General features: G+C 35.4%; 1 protein-coding gene across 6 annotated transcripts in view; it reads right to left on the bottom strand.

Moving 5' to 3' along the window:
• The window catches only part of SOS2 (SOS Ras/Rho guanine nucleotide exchange factor 2), a 106004-nt gene that overhangs the window by 3080 nt on the left and 76141 nt on the right, over positions 1 to 26783 (bottom strand). For 4 of the 6 annotated variants that reach the window (XM_054716085.1, XM_008139075.3, XM_008139076.3 and 1 more), the window contains 9 exons: positions 26477 to 26580; positions 23966 to 24188; positions 20360 to 20479; positions 20050 to 20212; positions 16820 to 16937; positions 15651 to 15823; positions 11761 to 11877; positions 2152 to 2413; positions 1584 to 1625 (listed from right to left, as the gene is read on the bottom strand). In XM_054716085.1, coding sequence (XP_054572060.1) covers positions 1584 to 1625; positions 2152 to 2413; positions 11761 to 11877; positions 15651 to 15823; positions 16820 to 16937; positions 20050 to 20212; positions 20360 to 20479; positions 23966 to 24188; positions 26477 to 26580 — 1322 coding nt within the window. Of the gene's footprint in view, positions 1 to 1583; positions 1626 to 2151; positions 2414 to 10377; positions 10469 to 11760; positions 11878 to 15650; positions 15824 to 16819; positions 16938 to 20049; positions 20213 to 20359; positions 20480 to 23965; positions 24189 to 26476; positions 26581 to 26783 lie in introns of those variants that run through there. The other 2 variants (XM_054716084.1, XM_028141823.2) reach the window with 2 other exon arrangements.

The following is a 26783-nucleotide window of genomic DNA, read 5'->3' as shown; positions in this document are numbered from 1 at the left end:
TCCCAAAATATGTGTTGAACTCTAACCCCAGTGCCTATAAATGTTGACTTTATTTGAAAATACGGTCTTTACATATATAATCAAGTTAGTATGAAAGCAGGCCCTAATCCAGTATGACTGGTGTCTTTTATAAGAAGTGACAAAGAGACACAGAGAAGATGGCCATGTGACAACAGAGACGGAGACTGAAGCAATGCATCTACAAACCAAAGGATGCCAAGGATTGCCAGCAAATGCCAGAGCTAGAAGAGGTCAGGAAAATTCTCCCCTACAGGTTTCCGAGGGAGCATGGCCTTGCCAACACCTTGATTTTTGGTTTTCTAGCCACTAGAACTGTGCTCTTTTAAGCCACTCGGTTGTGGTATTTTATTACAGCAGCAATAGAAACTAATATACATAATAAAAACATTTCTACCACAGAACAAGAAAATTAATAAAATACAGAAACTTCAATTAAACCAGGAAACATCTGAATCCTGAGCATCAATGCATGAAGGTAGACTACAATGTATATGAAGGAGACAAATGGATAAGATGAAACCCACATGTCTACAGTCAGTGATATTGAGAAAAAGCAGCAAATATGCCCCAAAAGAACCAAGGGATCAGGAGTTAAAAGGCACTTGGTACAATGGATGGCATGGACATGAAAACAGAAGAACTGATTAAATCTATATAAAGGGCGATTAGAACTCCAACCCCATTCTCCACTTTGTGAAGCCAAGCAACTAACTACCTCATCCCACCACTGGGACTTTTATTCTCTGGAGAATCTAAAATTCAGACATGAGACACTAGTTTATGATAGGGAACTGCTGTTAATTTCAAGTGTTTTAGCATTATTTGCTTTTAAAAAAATTAAAATAAAGTTTGGAATTAAACATTTAAAAGAATAAACTTACTTTTCTCATAAGACAAGGGGCTCTCTTGCTACTATCTAAATCATATACAGTTTACTATGATAGAAACAGAAGTCCTCCAGAATGGGAGAATTATTCCCAAAGATGCTATGTCCTTCCTGAGTTATTTTGTTTTAAATAAATGACCATAGAAAGAAAGGTGACAACATTTACATCATAAATTATGAAATAATTAGGAATAGCAGAATAGTGATTTACTCAAAATACTGCTTTAATAAGTTCATGTGACGAAATAAGTGATCATGGGCTAGCCTGGGAACCTAATAAACATTTAGTATATTATGCTTATGATAAAATGAATTGAAAGGGGTGGGGAAGAGAAGAGGTAACTGATATGAAATCATTTCTCATTCCATGCCCAGTTATGTGCTAGATGCTCTACATAAGTTATATCATTTGATCCTTAACAAGCTTACAGATGCTAAATAATTTGTTCAATGGTCACACAGCCCCTAAAACAATAGACTGCAAAATGATGAAAACTATAGTAAAGTTTAAATAGTACCCAGTTGTAAGCAAATAATCCAATTTATTTTAAGAATTTCACTCAAATGTCAAATTTTTAAAATGCTGTTAAGCCCAAAATACTCATATACAAATTTAAACAACTTAATTATTATCTTCATAATCATTTCATTAGAATCAACTAAAATTCTTACTTACTTGAATGTGGCAAGAGAACTGGAGCAAAGATGCTATTGCTGCCTATGGGAATGAGAAAAATTAACTTGTAAAGAAAGATATGTATGATTTTTTTAATGACTGCATAAAGTAACATGTAATAACACACACAGAGTACAGAATTTTATCATCATCTTTTGCCATCTAAATTTTTTAAAGAAATGAACCCAGTACTCTGTACCTGGAATGCAGTCTTTTCTTTATCAGCTTTAGTTTACTCTCTATCACAGTTCTCTTTTTAAATTTCCTTCACAGAACTTATCTGCTTGTTTTCTTATTGTCTATTGCTCTCTTTAGAGTAGTAGTGGTGTTCAAAAGGTACTAAAGAAATTTTGTTGAATGGGTAAATTAGGAAATAATGTGCATAAACAATGCAGGAATGATGTTTTACTTCCTTGTGTTAATCGCTGTTTTCACATTTCACTGTCACTTTCTATGCTAATAGAGTTTGAAAAGGATTCTATAGTTTCCTAATTAAAATAATGAGAATTACCTTAAACACAAGATTCCTTTTTTTTTTTTAACCAAATGGTTTACATAAAATACATACCACAGGAACTGTTCAGATCCACATCTAAAAACACACTAAGGTCTGAAGAAGCAGATACTGGTGGAGTAGATGGTGTATTTGGAGAGGTTGGTGCTGACACTGTTGACTCAAGCTCAGTTTCAGCAATCCGACTAAAGCTTATTTTACATGGTTCTCTTTCTAATGGTGTTGGATGACCTCGTAAAGTGCCTGAGGTAGAGCCATGTCGGCCTGTATTAGGCCTTATTCCAGGAGATTTTAAAGAGAAAGTTGATTTCCTGGGCTGGGAAAAGCAAACGTAATTATCATTACTAATTTGCATGTATTTTACTTTTACAAGTTAGTGCTACTTTATTAATTCTTAGCATATAGTTATAAGGGTACAATAAAGTCCCAACATCCTAGTAAAATACTTTGGATATATGACACAGACAACAGTGTGGTGACAACCAGAGGGAAAGAGGATTGAGGGGAGGTGCAAGTGGGCAAAGGGGGCAAAATGGGGACAGAAAGACACTTTACTTTGGGTGATGGATTCAAAATACAGTACAGTATGTAGATAATGTTTTATTGAGCTGTACGTTTGAAACTTGTATAGTTTTATTAACCAATGCCATCCCAATAAATTCAATTTTAAAAAAAGAATACTTTGGGGTTTGATTGGCTTAATTTTAAGATGGACTTGAATGTAAGTAAACCTCTTCATACTACAGAAATAAAATTCTTAAAAATCTGTGTGAATAACTTTTTGCTCTCAAAACACTTTAGCCTTCAAATCACTGATATCAATTTTACAAATATTTTCTGTGGATATAATATATGCAAAATATTATGATAAGTGCTTCTGAAAAAAAAAGAGACCTTGCTTTTTTTTCTTCCTAATAGTAAATGACCAACTTCTACAATGCCACTCTAGAGAAACTATCATTGTCCCCCCACCTCAACCTGCTCTCTTTAAAAAATTTTCATGTGGCCGAAACCGGTTTGGCTCAGTGGATAGAGCGACGGCCTGCGGACTCAAGGGTCCCAGGTTCGATTCCGGTCAAGGGCACTGGTTGTGGGCACATCCCCAGTGGGGGGTTTGCAGGAGGCAGCTGATCGATGTTTCTAACTCTCTATCCCTCTCTCTTCCTCTCTGTAAAATATCAATAAAATATATTTAAAAAAAATTTTTTTTCATGTGGAATGCTGGGTGAAGAGGAGAAAATGGCGGCAGAGTAGGCAGACATGTTCCCAGCCTGGTCCTGGAGCAGAAAGAGAGAACAGCTGAGAGTCGCACTGGGAGTGTTTGTTAGCAAGCTGTGGGACAGCTGAACGCCAGGAGAAGGTGGGGGACTGCTGGATGGGGTTCCCCTGACAGGGCAGCCCCCACGGCAGCTGGGTCCCCTCCCGAGCTACGGGCACGGATGGCGAAATCTCGCCATCTTGAAAGGGAAGGTGGATTTTGTCCAAGGCCTGAAAATCAACAACTGCTGTGACCGCCCAACAGCTGTTTGCCCCAGAGCACCGATCCCAGGAGGCGAGAACGCTTGGACTCAAAGGCGCTCTTCACTCCACCACGGAAAGGTCAGATTTCTCCAGGGATAGGGTGAGGTTCTAGTCCCTGCCGGAGAGAGAAATGAGCGCACGCGCACGCACAGTGGGAGCTGGATGACCAGGGAGGTCTGAGCCGGGAGAGGTCCGTGGCTGTTGGGGCCGGTGTGATCCGTGATTGTGGAAGGGGGCCTCAGAGCTGCTAACAGGGGGTAATCTCTAAAGAGCAACCAGTTTTGATCTGACGCGGAGGGATAGCCTGGGAGTTTCATGGGTGTGCAGTTGGCTTGAACTTGCCCACCAGCCTCTGCAAACCGGTATGGAGTGCCATAGAGGAAAAAAGGCTAGAGAGGCCTTAGAGTCCTGGAAGTCAACCCCAAAACACTGCCACCCAGAGGCTGAATCACAAATTGACTCTGGTCTAATAAAAAATAAAGGAACACCAGAAATTAAAACACCCCCTGCTTAAAAATGAAGACTGAATTACAACACTGAGGAGCAGTGAAACGCAGGGAACTGCAATACTGTCCGGACTGGGAAACAGGCGTGTCAAACAGAACAATAGAGGAAGGGAATGACGTTAACTACTGCACTTTTTTTTTTGTTTTAATAAATTTTTATTTTTTTTAATTTTCATTTTTTGCATCATTTACTTAATAAACTATTTTTTCTTCTTTTTTCCTCACTAGATTTTACCTTTTAAATTATTACATTTTTATTTGCAATCAACATTATTACTACTACTATTTTACCTTTTTTATTATATTTATTTTTGGGTTTTTGTTATTATTATTTTTTTTAAAGTGTCATTTTATTTTCTCTTTATTTTACTTTGGGATTAGTGTTCTACAGTCTATTTTCACCTTTCCTTCACCATCGTTTTATTCTATCTCAACTCTACCTTTATGCCATCACTCTCTGCCTAACCTTTCCCCTTTTGGTGTCCTATTTATCTTAACCCTTTCCTGCTCTAGATTTTCCCTATTCTTTCTGTTTACCCCCAGCTAAAATTTCACCCTACCTATATATCTAATCTCCAATCCCCTGCTCCAAGTCCATACACACCTCTCTCTTCGCTGTCTTAAATATTAAAAAAAAAAAAACCAATTGTTTTTCTCTCTGCCCTTTTGTTGTTGTTTTCTTGAATATTGATTATATCGAATTTTTATGCTTTTTTGTGAGATTGTTTTGCTTATTCTTTTCTTTTGTTTGCTGTGTTTTTGTTTGTTTTTTTACTTCTGTTATCCCTTACTTCGCTTGATATTAGTTGGTGTTGTAGGTTGTATTAATCACCAGGTACTTGTTGCTGGCATTTGCTGTGATTAATGGTTGTTCTATTGAAATTTTCTCCCCATATATAGTTTGTTCCTCTTTTCTCTCTTAGTCTTGTTCTAGTCTCTCTTATTCTTTTTTCTCCTTTCCCCAATTTCATTTTTGACACTCCTCTTTCTTTCTTTCCTCTTTCTTTCTTTCTTTCTTTTCTTTCTTTCTTTCTTTCTTTCTTTCTTTTCTCTCTCTCTCTCTCTCTCTCTCTCTCTCTCTCTCTCTCTCTTTCTTTCTACTCTTCTTTCTCTCCTATCCCCTAATTTGCCTTTCTCTGGTGGTCACCTTTATTGGAGATTATTAATATCGTGAATACATGCTGTTCAGTGCCTTGTGTGTTATACCTGGTTGTGTTGTATTCTGTGCCTTTAAATCAACGCAGGAGAGAGAGAACTACATAACCAGACATCCGGAGAAGAGAGACCATGGGGAGACAAAGAAACAGCCTGCATAAGAAAGAAAAGCAGGCATCACCAGAAAAGGAAGTAAACGAATTAGAGGCCAGGAACCTATCAGAGAAAGAATTCAGAGAAATGGTCATAAGGTGGCTGAAAAGAATGGAAGACAAATTCGACAATATGAGTAAAAACCAAGAGGAAATGAAGAAGAACCAAGAAGAAATGAAAAAGGACATCGCTGCTGTAAAGAACACAATAGAAAGCATCAAGAGTAGACTAGAAGAAGCAGAGGACCACATCAGTGAGCTAGAAGACAAGATGGAAAAAAATACCCAAGTAGAGCAGCTTCTAGAAAAGAAAATGAAAAAGCAGGAGGAGAGCCTAAGGGAACTTTGGGACAACACAAAACAAAACAAAACAACATCCACATAATAGGGGTCCCAGAAGGGAAGGAAACTGAACAAGGAATAGAAAACCTGTTTGAAGAAATAATGACAGAAAACTTTCCAGATATAGGGAAGAAAAAACCCACACAAGTCCAACAAGCTCACAGAGTCCCAAGCAAAATGAACCCCAAAAGACCGACGCCAAGGCACATTATAATTAAATTGGCAGACACCAATGACAAAGTAAGAATCTTAAAAGGGGCCAGAGAGAGAGACAGAAAGTTACATACAAAGGAACCCCCACCAGACTAGCAACTGATTTCTCAACAGAAACTCATCAGGCCAGAAGGGAATGGGATGAAATATACAAAGTCATGCAAAGGAAGGGTCTCAATCCAAGAATACTGTACCCAGCAAGGCTATCAATCAGAATTGAAGGTGAAATCAGAAGCTTCACAGACAAAAAAGGGCTAAGGGAATTTATCACCACCAAATCAGCAATGCAAGAAATGCTAAAGGGTCTGCTGTAAAAAAAAAAAAAAAAGAAAGAAAGAAAAAAAAAGAAAGAAATAGAAAGCGAAGAAGAAACACAGGAGCATAGAATAAAAATGGCGACAAATAAGTACCTATCAATAATAACTTTAAATGTAAATGGATTAAATGCCCCAATCAAAAGACATAGGGTAACAGATTGGATAAGAAAACAAGACCCATATATGTGCTGTCTATAAGAAACCCACCTCAGAAAAAAAGACGCACACAGACTGAGGGTGAAGGGATGGAAAAAGGTTTTCCAGGCGAATGGAAATGAAAAAAAAGCTGGGGTAGCAATACTTATATCTGACAAATTAGATCTCAAAGTGAAGGATATAACAAGAGATAAGGAAGGTCACTTCATAATACTAAAGGGAACAATCCAACAAGAAGAAATAACTCTGGTAAACATATATGCACCCAATAGAGGAGCACCCAAATACATAAAAAAAACTCCTGGAGGATATCAAGGGAGAGATTAACAGCAATACAATCGTAGTAGGAGACTTTAATACACCACTATCACCACTGGACAAATCCTCTAAACAAAAAAATCAGCAAAGAAACATCGATCCTAAATGACTCACTAGACCAGATGGAATTAATTGACATCTTCAGAACATTTCACCCCAAAGCCACAGAATATACATTCTTCTCAAGTGCACATTGGTCATTTTCAAAGACAGACCATACGTTAGGACACAGGCAAAGTCTCTCCAAATTCAAAAAGATAGAGATCATATCAAGCATCTTCTCAGATCACAGTGGCATAAAACTGGAAATGAACTACAATAAAAACAATCCAAAGAAATCAAACACATGGAGACTAAACAGCATGCTATTAAACAATGACTGGGTTACCAGAGACATCAAGGAAGAAATAAAAAACTTCATGGCAACAAATGACAATGAAAACACAACAATCCAAAATCTATGGGACACAGCGAAAGCAGTCTTAAGAGGGAAGTTCATAGCTCTACAAGCCTACTGCAAAAAACAAGAAACAATGGTAATAAATTACCTTACCCTACAACTCAAAGAGTTAGAAAGAGAGCAACAAGAAAAGCCCAGTGTAAGCAGAGGGAAGGAAATAATAAAGATCAGAGCAGAGATAAACAACATAGAGACCAAAGAAACAATACAAAAGATCAACAAAACCAAGAGCTGGTTCTTTGAAAGGATAAACAAGATTGATGAACCTTTAGCCAGACTCACCAAGAAACAAAGAGAGAGGACCCAAATAAACAAAATCAGAAATGAAAGAGGCGAAATAACAACAGACCCCGCTGAAATACAAAGGATTGTTTCAAAATACTATGAACAACACTATTCCAACAAACTGGACAACCTGGAGGAAATGGACATATTCCTAGAAAAATATAACCTTCCAAAACTCAATCAGGAAAAATATAAACAGCTCAATAGGCCAGTAACTACGGACGAAATTGAAGCAGTCATCAAAAAGCTTCAGGCAAACAAAAGCCCGGGGCCAGACGGCTTCACAGGAGAGTTTTACCAAACTTTCAAGGAAGAACTAAAACCTATCCTCCTCAGACTATTCCAAAAAATTCAAGAGGAAGGAACACTTCCAAGCTCCATCTATGAAGCCAGCAGCACCCTAATACTAAAACCAGATAAAGACAACACAATGAAAGAGAATTATAGGCCAATATCCCTCATGAACATAGATGCCAAAATCCTCAACAAAATTCTAGCAAATCGGCTCCAGCAGTACATCAGAAAGATCATACACCATAACCAAGTAGGATTTATCCCAGGGATGCAAGGATGGTACAATATCCGCAAATCAATAAACGTGATACATCACATAAACAAACTGAGAGATAAAAATCACATAGTCATATCAATTGATGCAGAAAAAGCTTTCAACAAAATCCAACACTCTTTCTTTTTTTTTTTTAAATATATATTGAGTGCAGAACAGTTTATATAACACATTCTTTTCAAAAAAAAATATATTTTACTGATTTTTTACAGAGAGGAAGGGAGAGGGATAGAAAGCCAGAAACATCGATGAGAGAGAAACATCGACCAGCTGCCTCCTGCACACCCCCCACCGGGGATGTGCCTGCAACCAAGGTACGTGCCCTTGACCGGAATCGAACCTGGGACCTTTCAGTCTGCAGGCCGACGCTCTATCCACTGAGCCAAACCGGTTTTGGCCCAACACTCTTTCTTGATAAAAATTCTCAACAAGGTGGGAATAGAAGGATCATACCTCAACATAATAAAAGCTATATATGATAAACCCACAGCAAACACCATACTCAATGGACAAAAACTAAAACCATTTCCCCTAAGAACAGGAACAAGACAGGGATGCCCACTCTCACCACTCCTATTTGACATAGTACTGGAAATATTAGCCATTGCGATCAGACAAGAAGAAGAAATAAAAGGCATCCAAATTGGAAAAGAAGTAAAGCTATCCTTATTTGCAGATGACATGATACTGTACATAAAAAACCCGAAAGACTCCATCAAAAAACTACTAGACTTAATAAATGAATTCGGCAATGTAGCAGGATACAAAATTAATGCCAAGAAATCTATGGCCTTTCTATACACCAATAGTGAACTTATAGAAAGAGAGACTAAAAAAGCAATCCCATTTACCATCGCACCAAAAAAATTAAGATACCTAGGAATAAACTTAACTAAGGAGGTAAAAGACCTATATGCAGAAAACTACAGGACACTGAAAAAAGAGATAGAGGAAGACATAAACAGATGGAATAACATACCATGTTCATGGATTGGTAGAATCAACATCATTAAAATGTCCATACTACCCAAAGCAATCTATAGATTCAATGCACTCTGCATTACAATACCAATGGCATATTTCACAGATTTAGAAAAAACTCTCCAAAAAAATTCATCTGGAATAAAAAAAGACCCCGAATAGCCACAGCAATCCTGAGAAAGAAGAATAAAGTAGGAGGGATCTCAATACCAGATTTCAAGCTGTATTACAAAGCCACTGTTCTTAAAACAGCATGGTACTGGCACAAGAACAGACATATAGATCAATGGAATAGAATAGAGAATCCAGATATCAACCCAAACCAATATGCTCAATTAATATTTGACAAGGAGGCATGAACATACAATGGAGTCAAGACAGTCTCTTCAATAAATGGTGTTGGGAAAATTGGACAGATACATGCAAAAAAAAATGAAACTAGATCACAAACTTATACCATACACAAAAATAAACTCAAAATGGATACAGGACTTAAACATAAGATGGGAAACCATAAAAATACTAGAGGAATCCACAGGCAGCAAAATCTCAGACATATGCCGAAAGAACTTCTTCACTGATACTGCCACTAGTGCAATGGAAGCTAAAGAGAAAATAAACAAATGGGACTACATCAAAATAAAAAGCTTTTTTACAGCAAAAGAAACTATCAACAAAACAACAAGAAATCCCACTTTATGGGAGAACATATTTGCAAATGTTATCACTGATAACAACATCTACAGGCAAATTGTACAACTTAATAAAAGGAAGATAAATGATCCAATAAAAAAATGGGCAACGGACCTAAATAGAATCTTTTCAAAAGAAGACAGAAGGAAGGCCAAGAGACACATGAAAACATGCTCAAAGTCATTAATTATCCAAGAGATGCAAATCAAAATGACAATGCGATACCATCTCACACCGGCCAGAATGGCTATCATCAACAAATCAACAAACGACAAGTGTTGGCGAGGATGCGGAGAAAAAGGAACCCTCGTGCACTGCTGGTGGGAATGCAGACTGGTGCAGCCACTGTGGAGAACAGTATGGAGTTTCCTCAAAAAACTGAAAATGGAACTCCCATTTGACCCAGTAATCCCACTCCTAGGAATATATCCTAAGAAACTGGAAACACCAATAAGAAAGGATATAAGTACCCCTATGTTCATAGCAGCACAGTTTACAATAGCAAAGATTTGGAAACAGCCTAGGTGCCCGTCAGCAGATGACTGGATCAGAAAACTATGGTACATCTATACAATGGAATATTATGCTGCCATAAAAAAGAAGGAATTCCTACCATTTACAGCAACCTGGATGGAATTGGAGAACATCATGCTAAGTGAAATAAGCCAGTCCATGAAAGAAAAATACCACATGATCTCACTCATCTATGGATAATAAAGAAAATTATAAGCTGTTGAACAAAAAGATAGATACAGAGACAGTAAAGCATCAAACAGAAGGTCAAATTACAGCGGGAAGGTTAGGGAGAGGTGGGGGAGATAAGAGATCAACCGAAGGACTTGTATGCAAGCATATAAGCATAACCAATGGACACAAAACTCTGGGGGTGAGGGCATGTATGGGAGTGGGGTGGGGGGGGCAATGGTAAGATATGTACACATATAATTCCTTAATAAAAAAAAGAAAAGAAAGAAAGAAAAAAATTCTCATGTGAAATAAAAACACATGAAACTCAGATTCGGATAACTTGAATTAAAATCTCAACTAAGTCAATATCTTAGCTATGCAGCTCTGAAAAAGTTATTTAAACTCCTTTGAGCCTCAGTTTTTATGTTGGTAAAGCAAGAGTAAGATGCATATCATACAACTGTTGTAGAAATGAGCTAATATGAAACTACAAGCATACTGCCAGGCCCAAGTATTTTTACTTCCTTTCACATCTTGCTTCTCTTCTAGCTACTAAGAATTGGTCTTCCACTATTTCGATTGCCACTGTAAACCCAAGGAATAACTAGGAACTGTAGCAGCAAATTTTAACAAAAGAGGTGGGTTCTAGTGATAACCATGGTGCTCTAATGGCAGGAGTCATGGTCAAGCCAGAAGAACCATGATACACCTGCTTATTTCTTCTCAGGTCTTTCCATCATTTCCTGTTTCATCCAGCTACCTGTCATTGTAGGTTCTCACTTTCTCACAGCTTTCCCCCTTACATTAGGATGGATAAAAAGTGAACAGATATGTAAGTAGTACTAAGATAAATGATAAACCAGATTTTATCAAAAGGCTAACATTTCCCCCCACAATATGTAATTTTAGAAATAGTATACTACTATAAAACAAAACATTTAAAAACAGCTCTTCAAGCCCTGGCTGGGCGGCTCAGTCAGTTGGAGCATTGTCCTATACCCCAAAAGGTTGCATGGTCCATCCCCAGTCGGGGTATGTATGAGGACAACCAATCAATGTCTGTCTCTTTCTCTGTCTCTCTCTTTCTCTCTTCCCCCTCTCCCTTCCTTTCTTTCCCCTTCTCCTTCCTTTTCTCTCCCCCTTACCCCCTCTTTCTAAAATCAATAAAACAACAACAACATATCCTCAGGTAAGGATTAAAAGAGACCCAGCTATTCAAGTAAATTACAATTTTAATGGAAATAGGTTGTTAAACATTGAAGATAATATTGTTTAAAAAACAATTTTTTCAAAATTGTAATGAACTTACAAATCGAGGTGGCTGTTTGCAGTTTCGGGGTTCAATTTCTAGTGATTTGTTGAACAAATAATCTGTAAACTCTTTTTCAGAAGCACTTCCCATGGGGTTAAGGTTTTCAAAGAACCGCTGGAATTAAATATCCATAAGTATATGTTTTAGATCTTGTTAAAACATTTATTTTACCAACAAATTAAAAGATCATAATGTCTGAAAGTCCATAAGGGTTTCTGATTCCAATTTTTATGCTTTCAAATAAAATTGTATAGAAGTTACATATTCTAGTCTTAAAGTTCTATTAGAAGATGAACAGATTTTCACTTATTACCACATAATGGCTTTATCCCTCCGTTAATATGATCCCTACTCATTATAACAAAATAATCACCAGTAAATTATCAAAAGTGTTTACAACAGAATTATAGTTATAATCCACAATGAAACTTTGACAATCAGAAAAAAGGAGAGCTAAACTGGACAAAGGTTTATTCAAAAGCAATTTTGAGAATAATAATAATAAACTTATCTAGTAAAATAACCTTTTTTTTATGAAATAATATTTTATAAGCTTAAGTTTTAGAAAATTTAAATGATTTAGTAAAGTGCAAAAAGACAAACAGTAATCTCATTAACTAGAGATTTCACTGTAATGTTTCACTATTAAATTATTCTTGTTTTAACTGTGTGTGAATGTTTATGGATACAGATTACATTTGTTATGAAAAATTGGGATCACACCAGAGTTATTTTTAACCTTTCAAAACTTTATATGCAATTATTTTCCCCTTGTGGTTTACTTATTTTATAAAATATAAATATGAACTCTCTAAATAACTCCATATAAAATCCGTTCATCTATAGTATGTCATCAGATGGATGTTCCAAAAAATATTTCACCAATCTCCATATAGGTAGTTATCTATATAGGTGCTTTCTAATTCTTTCTATTACAATAATAATTATTGTTACTATTAACTCCTTGTGCATACATTTTTCTGTATGTTTTTTTATTTCCTTAGAAACATTTCTTTGAAATAAATTATTGGATTTAGCTTTATTTGATTTTGAAGTGGTTTAGTTAGAATTGTATATAAAAACAAGTATTGGGTTTTAGCTTTAGCAGTACACAAAATTAACTATAGAATTTCTAGTATGAAATACTTCCATTTTTCAGGCATCCTGTCAATTTCAAGAAAATTATATTACATTGAAACAGGATAACTATGTTAAATCATATGAACCAATAGCAATTTAAAGACTTTTATAAAGTTACTAGAGGCCCAATGCACGAAATTCGTGCAAGGGGCTGGCGCCCGTCCCCTCCCGCCCGCCACCCCCCCCCCCCCCCCGGGCGCCCCCCACCCCCGCAGCCACATCTGCCTCGCCCCCCCCACCCCCCCAACGTGGCTTCATCTGGGAGGATTTCTGGTCTAATTAGCATATTTTGCTTTTATTATTATAGATAACAGCAGTGTTCTTGTTTTTCTCATTGTTTAATTTTTAACATAATTTAGTTTGGTTAATTATGGTTTGAAAAGTAAATAGCTACTTGATCTACATTTGAAATTTACTTTGGCTCAATCATAAAGAAAGCATTCTCTGCACACCACACAACCTCATCTCCAAAAGAATGCTTTAAAACAGTGGTTCTCAACCTTTCTAATGCCGCGACCCTTTAATATAGTTTCTCATGTTGTGGTGACCCCCAACCATAAAATTATTTTCGTTGCTACTTCATAACTGTAATTTTGCTACTGTTAATGAATCGTAATGTAAATATCTGTGTTTTCTGATGGTCTTTGGCTCTACAGCTAGCAGGGTCGCGACTCACAGGTTGAGAACCGCTAGCAGGGTCACCTAAGACCACCGGAAAACACAGATATTTACATTACGATTCATAACAGTAGCAAAATTAGTTATGAAGTAGCAATGAAAATAATTTTATGGTTGGGGGTCACCACAACATGAGGAACTGTATTAAAGGGTCACGGCATTAGAAAGGTTGAGAACCACTGCTTTAAAAGATGGTAGGAAGTGTATATAGGATCATATATGAATGCTAAAAGTACTACTTCAAGTATAACCAAAGTACAATTATTTCTGTGGGGGAAATATATTGTGAACTCTAATCTGGGTTTCAAGAACATATTTCTGCCGAAACCGGTTTGGCTCAGTGGATAGAGCGTTGGCCTGCGGACTCAAGGGTCCCAGGTTCGATTCCGGTCAAGGGCATGTACCTTGGTTGCGGGCACATCCCCAGTAGGGGGTGTGCAAGAGGCAGCTCATCGATGTTTCTCTCTCATCGATGTTTCTAACTCTCTATCCCTCTTCCTTCCTCTCTGTAAAAAATCAATAAAATATATTAAAAAAAAAAAAAAAAAGAACATATTTCCTTAGCCCTGAGAAGCTCCACATCCAAGATGGTTGGCCCAATGATGAGAGAATGGGATGAAATAGTAGCTTATCACCATTTTCTTTAGAGCAGGTATCTGACTACACCATTTTCATAATGGTGTACTTTAGACTTTAGGTCATTCTTTCTTAGGATTTTAGGGTACTTTGTTTTGAACTGAGAACAAAGAACAGTGACCATCTTATAATTTAGGAGGGAAGAACAGTGGCCATTTTCATTCAATATGCCCAACCTGCAGACTACGTCTGAAAGTGTAGCATAATTTTTAATGTGCTATTATTCTGATAGTTATTTTATGTTCTGAATTTCAAATAAGTATAATACAATAAAATTCACTTAACATAAATATCCTATATAATAAAAGGGTAATATGCAAATAGACTGAACAGCAGAACTGAACAACCAATCAAAGCATAATATGCTAATGATATGTAAGGCTGCTCAACTGCTCACTATGATGTGCACTGACCACCAGGGGGCAGATGCTCCAACCAGGAGGTTAGCTTGCTGCTGGCGTCCGGCCGACTGGGACTAAGCAAGATGGGTCGGACATGCCCTGGAGCCCTCCCGTGTTCCCTCCCTGATCGTGCACCGGTAGAGTCCCTCAGCCTGGCCTGTGCTCTCTGGCAATCTGGGACCCCTCAGGGGATGTCGGAGAGCCAGTTTCAGCCCGATCCCGCAGGCCACTTCCCTTGGGAGGGCGTCAGACACAGGGCTCACGGCTGGCAAGCACTGCTGTGGCAGCGTGAGCCTCTCTCAATCAGGACTGATTGGGCGTGAGCCCGCAGCAGGCACAGTGGGGCCAGGATGAGCGGGAGCAGCAGGTAGGAGCTGCAGGCGGCATTGGACTGCGGGTTTCGGCCCAATCCCCACAGGCCACCCAGAGGGACCCCACCCATGCACGAATTTGTGCACCGGGCCTCTAGTAATATCATAATTTACTCTAATTTAGAAGGTATTCCACATCTTACAGTACCACAGAACCAATAATAAGAATTATTGCTGAAAATAAAACATCATTTGATAGAATGTTTAAAAAAATAATTTTTTGCTATGCATATACACATACCATTCTACAAGCACCTTTCTATTTAAACCCAGTGTTCTTATGAAGGTATTAATGTTTTATTGGTCTGTAAAATACCTAAAATAGATACCAATCAGTGATAGTACTAGTAGTGGATTTTCTTTTTACTGCATGAACATCAGAAAGGTTCTTTCATTCCATTTTCTCATATATTTTTTGCAAGTGTTACTTGAACCAGTTACACAAAAAAGCAATATTTTCAAGAGAAAATACCTAATAACAATTAACTTTAGATTGTTAGTGTAGAATATGTAATATTTGCCATTTCTATCTATTGATTATTAACAAAATTATCTTATTTTGATAGAAAAATATATAGCAAAATGTGTGGTTCTGATATTTTTTAGAGATGACAGGATTTAACATGTTCTCTTTTAAAGATAAGCAAAAAAAAATATTTACCCTCATTTCTGGTTCAATCCGTAAACAATAAGGTTGATTCTGATACTGTTGAATTTCTCCAGTAATTTCAGCCACTTTCCTCCTCTTACTGAAATTGATTAAATCTTTCCCTTTCTTTTTTAAAAAATCATTATTCCCTTCTTCAGTCTTCAGAATATTTGTTAAATATATTCCTAGTAAAAAAAAATGTATTTGAAGAAAAATTATAAAATTGGTTATTTAACCATTTGGGAAAACAACCTATTTAGAAAAGTTGAACGATATCCTAAAATCCAGCAATTCTACTTCTAAATGTTGATAAGTCTGACAGATGTAATAATTAACTCTACATTAAGAATTTAACATGAAAATAATTTAAAATAAAAAGAATATTAGGGTTCTGAAAAACATAATGTGTCATTTCTTAGACTAGTAGCCTAAAATAAAAGGGATTCATTCACAAAGTCTAAATTGTAGGGCTAAATCTATTCTAAACATTTTAATATTTAGTTATAATATCTAATGCCAATGATCTTAAATTATTACTGATCAATAAATTAATTTTAAGCTAATTCTAATTAATAACACTAGAGATTTATAAACTAATTTTGTTCCCCAATGCCCATAATTTAAATAGAAAAAAATTATTCCTCATTCTGGGACAGTAAGAAAATTTTTGGTTCATTTTTCATGCATAATTATTGATTTATTTATATCAGTAGCTCCCATCTGGGGGCAATTTTGTTCCCTAGGGGATATTTGGGAGTGTCTGGAGACATTTTTGGTTGTCACAACCAGTTGTATGTGCGAGTGTGTGTGTGTACACTCATGCATGTTATGGTATGAATGCTCAAAACTCATGTTGAAATCCTAATGCTGAATATGATGGTTTTAGGAGGTAGAGCCTTTCGGAGGTGCCTAAGTCATGAGGGTGGAGCTGTCATGAATGAGATATGTGCTCTTACAGAAGAGACCCCAGAGAGCTCCTTACAACAGCTCTATGAGGTAATTATCAGTCTTCATATTACAGGTAAGGAAATAAAGTTTAAGTTTTATTTATTAATATAGATAGCTAATAAAAGTAGATGGCTCTCAGGTATCAAATAAGGACAATCTCAAGGATGGTTTCTTTTGTATACAATACTAGTACACTTTCCCCCCAAATATAAGTACATACCTAAATAACTTACCAAAAAAAGGCACACAAGGTGGATTGATTGACTTAAGTTTTACTAAGTATTTTTTAAAGTGATCTTGACTTAATTCCACAGCTTCATCCAAAATTCTCCTTTTTCTTTCCTGCAAGGCCTTTCAAATATATAATTAAGTATAACTTGTTTTTACAATTCAATCATATTTTATGAATGCAGAGCTTTAAACTTCACACATTTTTGTAAATATTTGAAAAAACAATTTTTAAATTAAGAGATAAGTATTCCTTTCTGCACTTGCCTGAAATTTCTCTTCTGATATCTATAAATATAAAACTTAAAAATCTAGTTTTTTTTCCCCTTATATAAATTAAGAGGATTAAATAACAAAAATATTCTTCCTCTTCACTAATTGGTTTATAAAAACCATGCAATTCCTATCAAAATCCAAACTTTTTAAAAAATGAAACTTAAGCTGATTCCTAAATTTATATAGAAGAACAAAGGGTCAGGAGTAGTCACTCTTGGAAAAGAATGATTGGTGGGACCTTACAGAAGGCAACCAATTGATGTTTCTCTCTTTCTCCCTTCCTCTCTATAAGCATGTCCTCAGGTGAGGATTAAAAAAAAAAAGGAAAAGGAAAGGAAAAAAGAGAATAAGCATAAAATTCAGAATCAAAAGGGGAGCTGGCTCTGAAGGGACAAGAAAAGAAATTGAATTGGTAGAAGTTCTTAAATTAGATGCCATACATAGAGGTGTTCTTTATATTTTTATTCTTTATACCTAATACACATTTTCAGAAATATTGTTCTGTACACAATATTATAAGAAAGTAAACCTGAACTTCTCAAACTAAATACACTATTTAAGAGTATTTCAAAATCAGAATAGAAATTAATTTATTAAAAGATTAATATTTGGTACTATTTGACTGTTAATATCTTTAATACATAAAAAGTTCATACAAATCACCAAGGCAGTGAGGTTGGGCAAAAAAAAAGAAAAAAAAAAGTTCATACAAATCAACAAAATGAAAACACCCAAATAGAAAAATACATACATGAAAGCCATTTATCCTCCACTCCCCTCTAATCACAACCTTCTGATAGAACCAATGTGAAGAAAAATGTATGTATCCTTCCACACTATTCTCAATGCTCATACAACTTCACTTACATGTTTAATATTTGTTGTTTTGTTATATCAAGATGAAATAATATTATACTCATTATTCTGATGTTTGTTAAATAACTTTCCCCCTAAAATATCACAAATATTCTTCCAAGACATACACATAGATCCTTATTCACTTTTTTTCTATAGCTGAACAATATTCTACATTATAGGTGTAGGACAATGTATTCAATCATTCTCTTATTGATGAACATCCAGGTTATTTCTAGTTTTCTGTTGCCACAATTAATGCTGCAGAAATTACATCTTTGTATATTAACTTTATAGTCTGGCTCTTTTATTTCTGGATCTAAGAGTATGCAATTCTAATTTTAATATTTATTGCCCGATCACTTTCCAGAAAGACTGTAAAAATTCACATTGCCAAAGGCAATATATTTGCATTGCTGTGCCTCTAACATTTTGTCCTTCACTTAGACAATAAAAAAGACTTTCTAGGTATAAAAATAAAGGAAGAATTCATAAATGAAGGATTGATACATTTAACTAAATAAAAATGATAAAACTTCCATATATAAAAACATTACATAAATTTTTTGAAGACAAATAGAAACTGAAGAATACCTGGGCAATATTTGACTAACTGTTAATATCTTTAACCTTTTGCACTCGGATGTCGAGATTAAAATTACTCTTTGAATATATCAATAATTTGAAATATAAAAAAATTCAAATAAATAAGTTTGTATGAAAAGAAACTCCAGTTTTTTTATTCTACTGCCGCGCTTTGTAAACTCTGGGGTATTTAAAAAATTAAGTCCCAAGTAGAATAAAGGAATCGAGAAAAAAGCAAGCGAGTGCAAAGGGTTAATATATAAAAGATGATAAAAATAATAAGATGCAAACATCCAAATACCGGTAAGCGTATATAAATTACAAAGAAGGTAAAATGGCCAATAAGTACATTTAAAGATATTCAACCTTACTACTTACTTTAAAAAAATACAAATATTTAAAAAGAAGGTTTTTCTCTGGACCATGAAATCTGTAAATAAGTTTTTAACAAGGTAATACCCAGGGGGATTTATCATATCTTGCTAGAAAGTACATTGATGATATTATCAAAAGTCTTAAAAGGTACAAATACTGTGAGCCAGCTATTCCACCTGTAGAAACTTATTCTAGGAAAATAATCAAATTCTTACAAAGATTTCTGTAAATGGATGTTCCATGTTAAATTATTTACCACAGCAAAAAATGAAAAATAACTTAATTGTCCCACAATAGTGTGTAAAATAAATTATAGTTTATCCACTGAATAGAAAATGACTCAGCCATTAAAAATTTGTTTTTGAAGATAAGTTAATAAAACAAGAAAAATATGCCCTAACCGGTTTGGCTCAGTGGATAGAGCGTTGGCCTGCGGACTGAAGGGTCCCAGGTTTGATTCCGGTCTAGGGCATGTACCTTGGTTGCTGGGCACATCCCCAGTAGGGGGTGTGAGGAGGCAGCTGATCAATGTTTCTAACTCTCTATCCCTCTCCCTTCCTCTCTGTAAAAAAATCAATAAAATATATTTAAAAAAATAAACACAAGAAAATATTTATGGTAAAAAGGTACAGGCCATAAAAATCTATGTACAATATGATCTAAACTTTATTATTAAAAACGTGAAATATCCTTCCATACTTTCTGTATCTTCTGAATTTTCTATAATAAACACTAAACATATACCACTTCATGATTTGAAAAAACAAATAAATTTAGGTTTTAGAAAGGGTTCTCTCCATGTTATTCTCTATGTACCAAAGGTGATTAAAGTAATTTGTATACTTATATCTGAAATCCTTTGTCATTATTTAAAACTATCAATCAATGTGCTGTTGAAAAAAATCCATTTGGAACTTCATTACGTTTTTGGTAAGCACATTAACTAAACAAAGTCACAAGTCCCAGATTCTTTCATGAGCCCTAGGCTTACTAGTGTATATTGGTATAATTTTCTAATATCCTGAAATCACTGCATTTAAGGGAATAAGGTAGATTTACAACAAAAGATAGGTGGTAGAAGGAATCTCTTTATATTAATTTTACCTTCCCTCAAAATAATGAAATATTTAAGCCTAAAACTTACCTCAAAGGTATGATCTAGTCTGTATACTGACACTGAGTTTACTGCACTGACTATTTCCAATACACCATTGAAATTATTCAAATCTTGAAAAACTTGCAGAATTTCTATAATTCTACTTAGTACTGCCACCCGTTCCTCAAAATTTTCTGCTTCCACAATGCACCTAACAAAAAAAGAAAAAGAAAAAATTCATGGTTTAGAAAGCAATTTCCTCATCTCATGTAGAAATATATTTTCAGCAAGGATTTTGGCTTATATATTAGTTGATATTATGATTATAAAGAATGAGACACAGTAAGTAAAAACTTACTTTTCAAACCAGAGCGTAAGATTTGTAGTATGGCGAATCATTTTTAATAAATTCGGAGAATTTATTTCTTTATCTTCTTTGGTCCATACACTCCCTACCAGTTCAGAAGGTTGAACTTTCCTGTGGAACCAAAAATCAATGCAACTTAACCTACAAAGGATTATCAAAATTATTTAAAGTTCTAATATTTAATAAGAAAAACACAATTAACCCAAAAGATAAGTAGACAAATATAAGAAGAGGTAATTCACAGAGGAATAGACCCGACTAGCCACAAATATAAATAAATACTTTTTCTTACTCAGGGAAAAGAACATTAAGCCATAATGAAATCCCATTTTACTCCTGATAGATTAATGAAAGTCTGACACCAAATGGGCAAAAATGTGAAAAAACAAGAAATTTCCAATACTGATGTGCAAGTTAAAACTGATACAGCCACTTTATAAAGCAATTTGTCAATGTCTCATAATACTGAAGATATATATATATTAGATCACCCAGCAATTCCATACATGTACTCTAGGTATACACTCTAGATATAACAGGTTATAAGAAAACATTTATAGGAATGTTCAGTGAAGCATTGTTTGTGAAAGTGAAAAGTCCCAAACAACCTAGAGGCTCATCATCAAGTGACTGGATAAATTATGGAGTATTCTTACAATGGAATACCACACAGCAATTAAAATAACAAACGAGCCCGGGAGGTGTTGCTCAGTGGTTAAGCATCGAACCAGGAACCAGGAGGTCATGGTTAGATTCCCAGTCAGGGCATGTACCTGGGTAGTGGGCTCAATCCCCAGTAGGGGGCATACAGGAGGCAGCCAATCAATGATTCTCTCTCATCATTGATACTTCTCTCTCCCTCTCCTTCTCCCTTCCTCTCTCTGAAATCAATAAAAACATTTCTTTTAAAAAAGAAAGAAAAAAACCCAAAAAACTAGAGCTATATTTCTTAACTTGAACAAGAGCCAGAAACAATTTAAGTAAAAAACAAGTTGCAAAATGATAAAGTTTTAAAATGTGAAACAAAGCTATATATTGTTAATGAATGTTTATATTGATATAAATTATAAAGATATAAATAGGAATAGTAAACACTAAATATAAGATAGTGGTATTACTTGGGAGAAAGAGGAGGAATGGGGTTGGGGAGAATTACACAAAGGATTTCAACTTTATTCATAATGCTTTTGTTGTTCAGGGGTGCTTATTATATTGTTTTCTACATTTTTTTGGAATACCTGAAATATTTTTTAAAAAAGTCAAACAAAAGAGCTGATTAAATAATTGTACATAGTGAGTAAGGGTTACATAATTTAAAAAATTGACCAGCACCCTGGCTGGTTGTGGCTCAGTTGGTTGAGTGTTGTCCCATTCACTGGTTCGATTCATGGTCAGAGCCATTTGCCGGGGTTGTGAGCTCGATACCCCCCAGCAGGGGGCGTGCAGGAGCAGCCGATAGATGTTTCTCTCTTTCCCTCTCCCTTCCTCTCTCTAAAATCAATAAAAATATCTTTTAAAATAAGTTTTCTTAAAGTGGTTCTATTATTTCACCAGAAATTTAGGTTAGTGTTAATGTTTTATGTATGTTACCCATTTTCCATAATACACATATCATTTAACAAAGGTATTCCTATGTTCTGAAAGCAAGTCCACATAGAGCTAGGTGCTTTTTTCTTTCTATGTCTATTTGTGTAACAGTCACCATATGAAGGAAAACTTGATTCAGTACTATCTGCTTTGTTATCTCAAGTAACAAGTCCTTCCATTCCTACCTATCACAAATCCCACATTATAAACAAAAACAACCTGAACTCCAAATTACTTAAAATATAACATGACACTTTGAGTCAGATGTTGACAACCTCCAACATGTGTGCTAAATTCTGAATAACACAGCCAGGGCAAAGCACAGGCCCAATTCTAAAGAAGGCAGAGTTTTATGTCTAGTGCTAATAAAGAATATGCCTTCCTACATTCCCTATTAGCACTAAACTTTATATAATCTTACTTTTCTGTGTAATCCATGTAAAGAAAAAATTGGCTGCTAACCAGGATAACGTCTTTTTATATATAGAGTGTCCCCCCCAAAATGATACACACTTTGAATAATTATAAAGGCAGTGTTTATTAAAATACATTTCACTTTCAAAATTGAGCTATCAGCTGTTAAAGTGTGTATACATTTTTTTGGGACACCCTGTATATGTATATTTTCAGTCCTCACCCCAGGACATGCTTACAGGGAGGAGGGGGAGGGGAGAGAGAGAGAGAGAGAGAGAGAGAGAGAGAGAGAGAGAGAGAGAGAGAGAGATCATTTGGACCAGCAACATTTTGGTACACAGGACAAAGCTCTACAGCTAAGCCACTCCAGATATAGGGTGATGGCAAGAACACTATATATAAAGAAAGGTGATGGAATACACTTTAAAATAAATAGCCAAGCACATTTCTAGAGATCCTTACAAATGAAAGAAAATGGTTTGGAAAGATTTTTTTTTTTAAAATAGTTTCATTGATTTCAGAGACAAAGGGAGAGGGAGAGAGAGTTAGAAATATCAATGATGAGAATCATTGATTAGCTGCTCCCTGCACACCCCCTGCTGGGGATCCAGCCTGCAACCCAGGCATGTACCCTGATCATGACCTCTTGGTTCATAGGTCAATGCTCAACCACTGAGCCACGTTGGCCAGGCTGGAAGTTTTAACTATGGCTCATCATCGCACTACTTTAGAAATAACTTTTCTTTAAAGTTAATATTTACTTCAAAAAGCTGAAGTTATTTGAGATGCCTTAAAAGAAGTTAAGAAATCTTTATTCTCCTGTAACAATTTTATTATTCATTTGCCTAACAAACCTAACCCTGCCAAGCTCCCAAGTAAAATTCTGATTATGTAGAATCTGAAAAAAAGAAAAGCAAAAAGAATAAAGCTTGTCTCACTCAATATTCTATCTACTAAGCTGCCAAGAGCCTAGAATCTATACTGACTGATTAAGCTGAAACAACTCAATAAAGCAATCTGAGAGAAGTAGTATTAGTAGAAGCTCAGTGACTACTTTGAAAGTGGCTGCCATTCTATTGCATTAGTATTCTCTCTGCCACTGCTCTTGTGAAGGATTGCTAAGTACCAAATCTGGGCCTATATAGCAATACATTTTAAGACTTTAGCCAGCCGAACAGACTGAACTTAAAAACTGTGCTATAGCCGTAGCCAGTTTGGCTCAGTGCATAGTGTTGGCCTGCGGACCATAGGGTCCCAGGTTCGATTCCGTACCTCGGTTGCAGGCTCCTCCCCAACCCAGGCCCTGGTCAGGGTACATGCAGGAGGCAACCAATCGATGTGTTTTCTCTCACATCCATGTTTCTCTCTGTCTTCCCCTCTCTCTTCCATTCTCTCTGAAAATCAATAGAAAAATATCCTCAGGTGAGGATTAAAACAAAAAAAAAAAAAACAACTGTGCTATAAACTTTCCATCATGCCCACAAGAATAGATTGAGGTATTTTTAAGCACTCATGAATAATTTGCTAAATGTTCTGAAAACAGAGATATGTTCAAGGTTCTTGAAAACAGAGCAGCATATTATTGATAATGTCTACCTGTAGAGATCAGATTCCAAAAGTGTCAGCTGACGTGCAATTTCTATTGGATGAAGTGTCATGAGATCAAATGTTTCAAACTGTCCTGGTCTGCTGATATGCCATTCAATTGGTGGAGGTGGATTTTCAAAGGTAATATTATGGCTTATTCCATTTGCCTGAGCTTGTTTCTTCCTCTTGATGATCTTAGCAATTGACTCTACCCATTTCTTCATGGCTTTCCCTAGATAAAGATACAAAACAAAAATGCCTTTTATTTGATAGATAACATAAACCTTTACATAATGTTTAACATTTACCTAGCTTCAACAAGGACCAACTCAATGGTGTCCTTTTGTTTCATCTAATCCCTGCTATTTAAAAACAAATCTAATATTTAAGTATGCATTTATTTAAAAGTTAAAGATTTAAAAAAATAACAATACCATGATCACATATAAAAAACAATAACTTCTTAATATCATCAAATATTAGTGTTCAGTCTGGCTGGCGTTGCTCAGTGATTGAGCATCAACCTATGAACCAAGAGGTTAAAGTTCGTTTCCAGGTCAGGGCACACGCCCAGGCTGCGGGCTCAATCCCCGGTGGGTGATGTGCAGGAGCCAGCCAATCAATGATTCTTTCTCATCATTGATGTTTCTATCTTCCTTTCCCTCTCCCTTCCTCTCTGAAATCAATAAAAATATATTAAAAAAACATTAGTGTTCAAATTTCCCTGACTGTCGCATAGATGTTTTCTTATAGTTGGTTTGCAATAGGATTTGAATGAGATCTACATGTTGCACTCAGTTAGTATGTCTCAAGTCTCCTTTAATCTCTCATTTTGCTTGTAATTTATTTTTTGCTCTGTTTCCCCAAGTCTGAATTTTGCCAATTCCATCCCTGTGGTATCATTGCCATGTTTTGCAGTCCCTGTATTTTCTGGAAATCAGACACATAGAGACTTGATTTGATTCAGGGTCAATTTTTGACACAAATACTTGCTAGTATATTTTTAACAGGAGGCATAGAATATCCAGTTACTTCTCTTTTTGTGATGTTACTAGGAATTGAGAAATGGTAATCTAATTCTATCATCCTTCTTCACTTACTAGTTATAATACTTCTATAAAAAGAAACTTTCACAAATCAACTATATGGTTATCCTGAGGTATGTGTATTGACAAGGCCTTTAGATATTAACTATAGACGTTAATATAAAATTTACTTGTTTTATTCTAATACATGTATGTATTATAAAAGCTTCTTAGATTACATATAATCTAGTGTCTCCATTGCAATATTATTTAAATTAATTTAGTACTATAAATAATTTTATTTTATTTTATTTTTATTTTTATTTTTTTTTATTTTATTGATTTTTTACAGAGAGGAAGAGAGAGGGATAGAGAGAGTTAGAAACATCGATGAGAGAGAAACATCGATCAGCTGCCTCTTGCACACCCCCTACTGGGGATGTGCCCGCAACCAAGGTACATGCCCTTGACCGGAATCGAACCTGGGACCCTTGAGTCCGCAGGCCGACGCTCTATCCACTGAGCCAAACCGGTTTCGGCTATAAATAATTTTAAAGTACGCCTGAAAATTTTATCTTGAACATCTCAAAATTTAAACAAAGAAATCATATCCTCTATTTTAAGTAAAATTTCCCTTAAAAAACAAGTAGATGAAATAAGCTAGGCTTAGTTATAGTATTCTTAATTAACACATTATACTATCAGATAAAATATAAATGTTCTTGATTCAATAACATACATTTAATGACACATACATCTGTTTAAATGTTCATGGCCTAGACTTTCATTTCATGGGCTGTGTTCTGCTACTTCAGGTAGGAAACTCCTACCTTTCAGGTGCCAAAATACACTAAAAGCTTTTCCAGGGGGAAGTAAACATTATTTAAAAAGTTATTAACTTTTCAAAACTAAAGAATAAGATTAAAGAGACTAAGGAAACAGATAAAATTATACAAATATATAATTAGTTTAAGGAATGACAACTTTGACATGAGATAAAAATAAATGGCTTAAGCCGAAACCGGTTTGGCTCAGTGGATAGAGCGTCGGCCTGCGGATTGAAAGGTCCCAGATTTGATTCCGGTCAAGGGCATGTACCTTGGTTGCAGGCACATCCCCAGTTGGGGGTTTGCAGGAGGCAGCTGATCAATGTTTCTCTCTCATCGATGTTTCTAACTCTCTATCCCTCTCCCTTCCTCTCTGTAAAAAATCAATATAATATATTTAAAAAAAATAAATGGCTTAAATTTATTAAAGAGGACTTTTGACCTCTTTAAAAGAAAGATTCTACTAAAAAACTTGAAAAGGCAAGGTTCTAAGACTTCAGGTGGTTCTAAATATATACAAGCTCCTTGGCGTCTTTAAATATCATTCCAGATCTTATTTCAGTTTTTAAAAAATGAAAACTAGTTTAGCTTTTAAATTAAAAGTCACACAAATTTAAAAATAAACTCATGTGTGACATAAGATTCAATCAAACCTTTAAATAATATACCTCTTACACTTGAAATGAAGGATTCTAGTCTTTCAAGCAACTCCAAATCTCTTTCAAAGTCATAAAAATGGTGTTCAACCCAGTGCCGAAATACATTTAAGATCCTGATAAAATGGGGAAAGAAACAAACAAACACATTTTAATGAAACCTAAGCATTCAATTACACTTCTTTTACTTCTCTAATACCATGGTGATAACTTTACATACAAAGGCCATAACACTCACAGAGTCTGTAATTTGTATTTAATTAATATCTTAAGTGCTTCTACAATATGAAGACAGATCTCAGACTGTTCATTATTTTAA

Source organism: Eptesicus fuscus, chromosome 5, assembly GCF_027574615.1.
Source record: "Eptesicus fuscus isolate TK198812 chromosome 5, DD_ASM_mEF_20220401, whole genome shotgun sequence".
Classification (NCBI taxonomy): domain Eukaryota; kingdom Metazoa; phylum Chordata; class Mammalia; order Chiroptera; family Vespertilionidae; genus Eptesicus; species Eptesicus fuscus.
The sequence above is the reverse complement of the archived record's forward strand: the minus strand, read 5'-3'. Positions and strand labels throughout refer to the sequence as shown.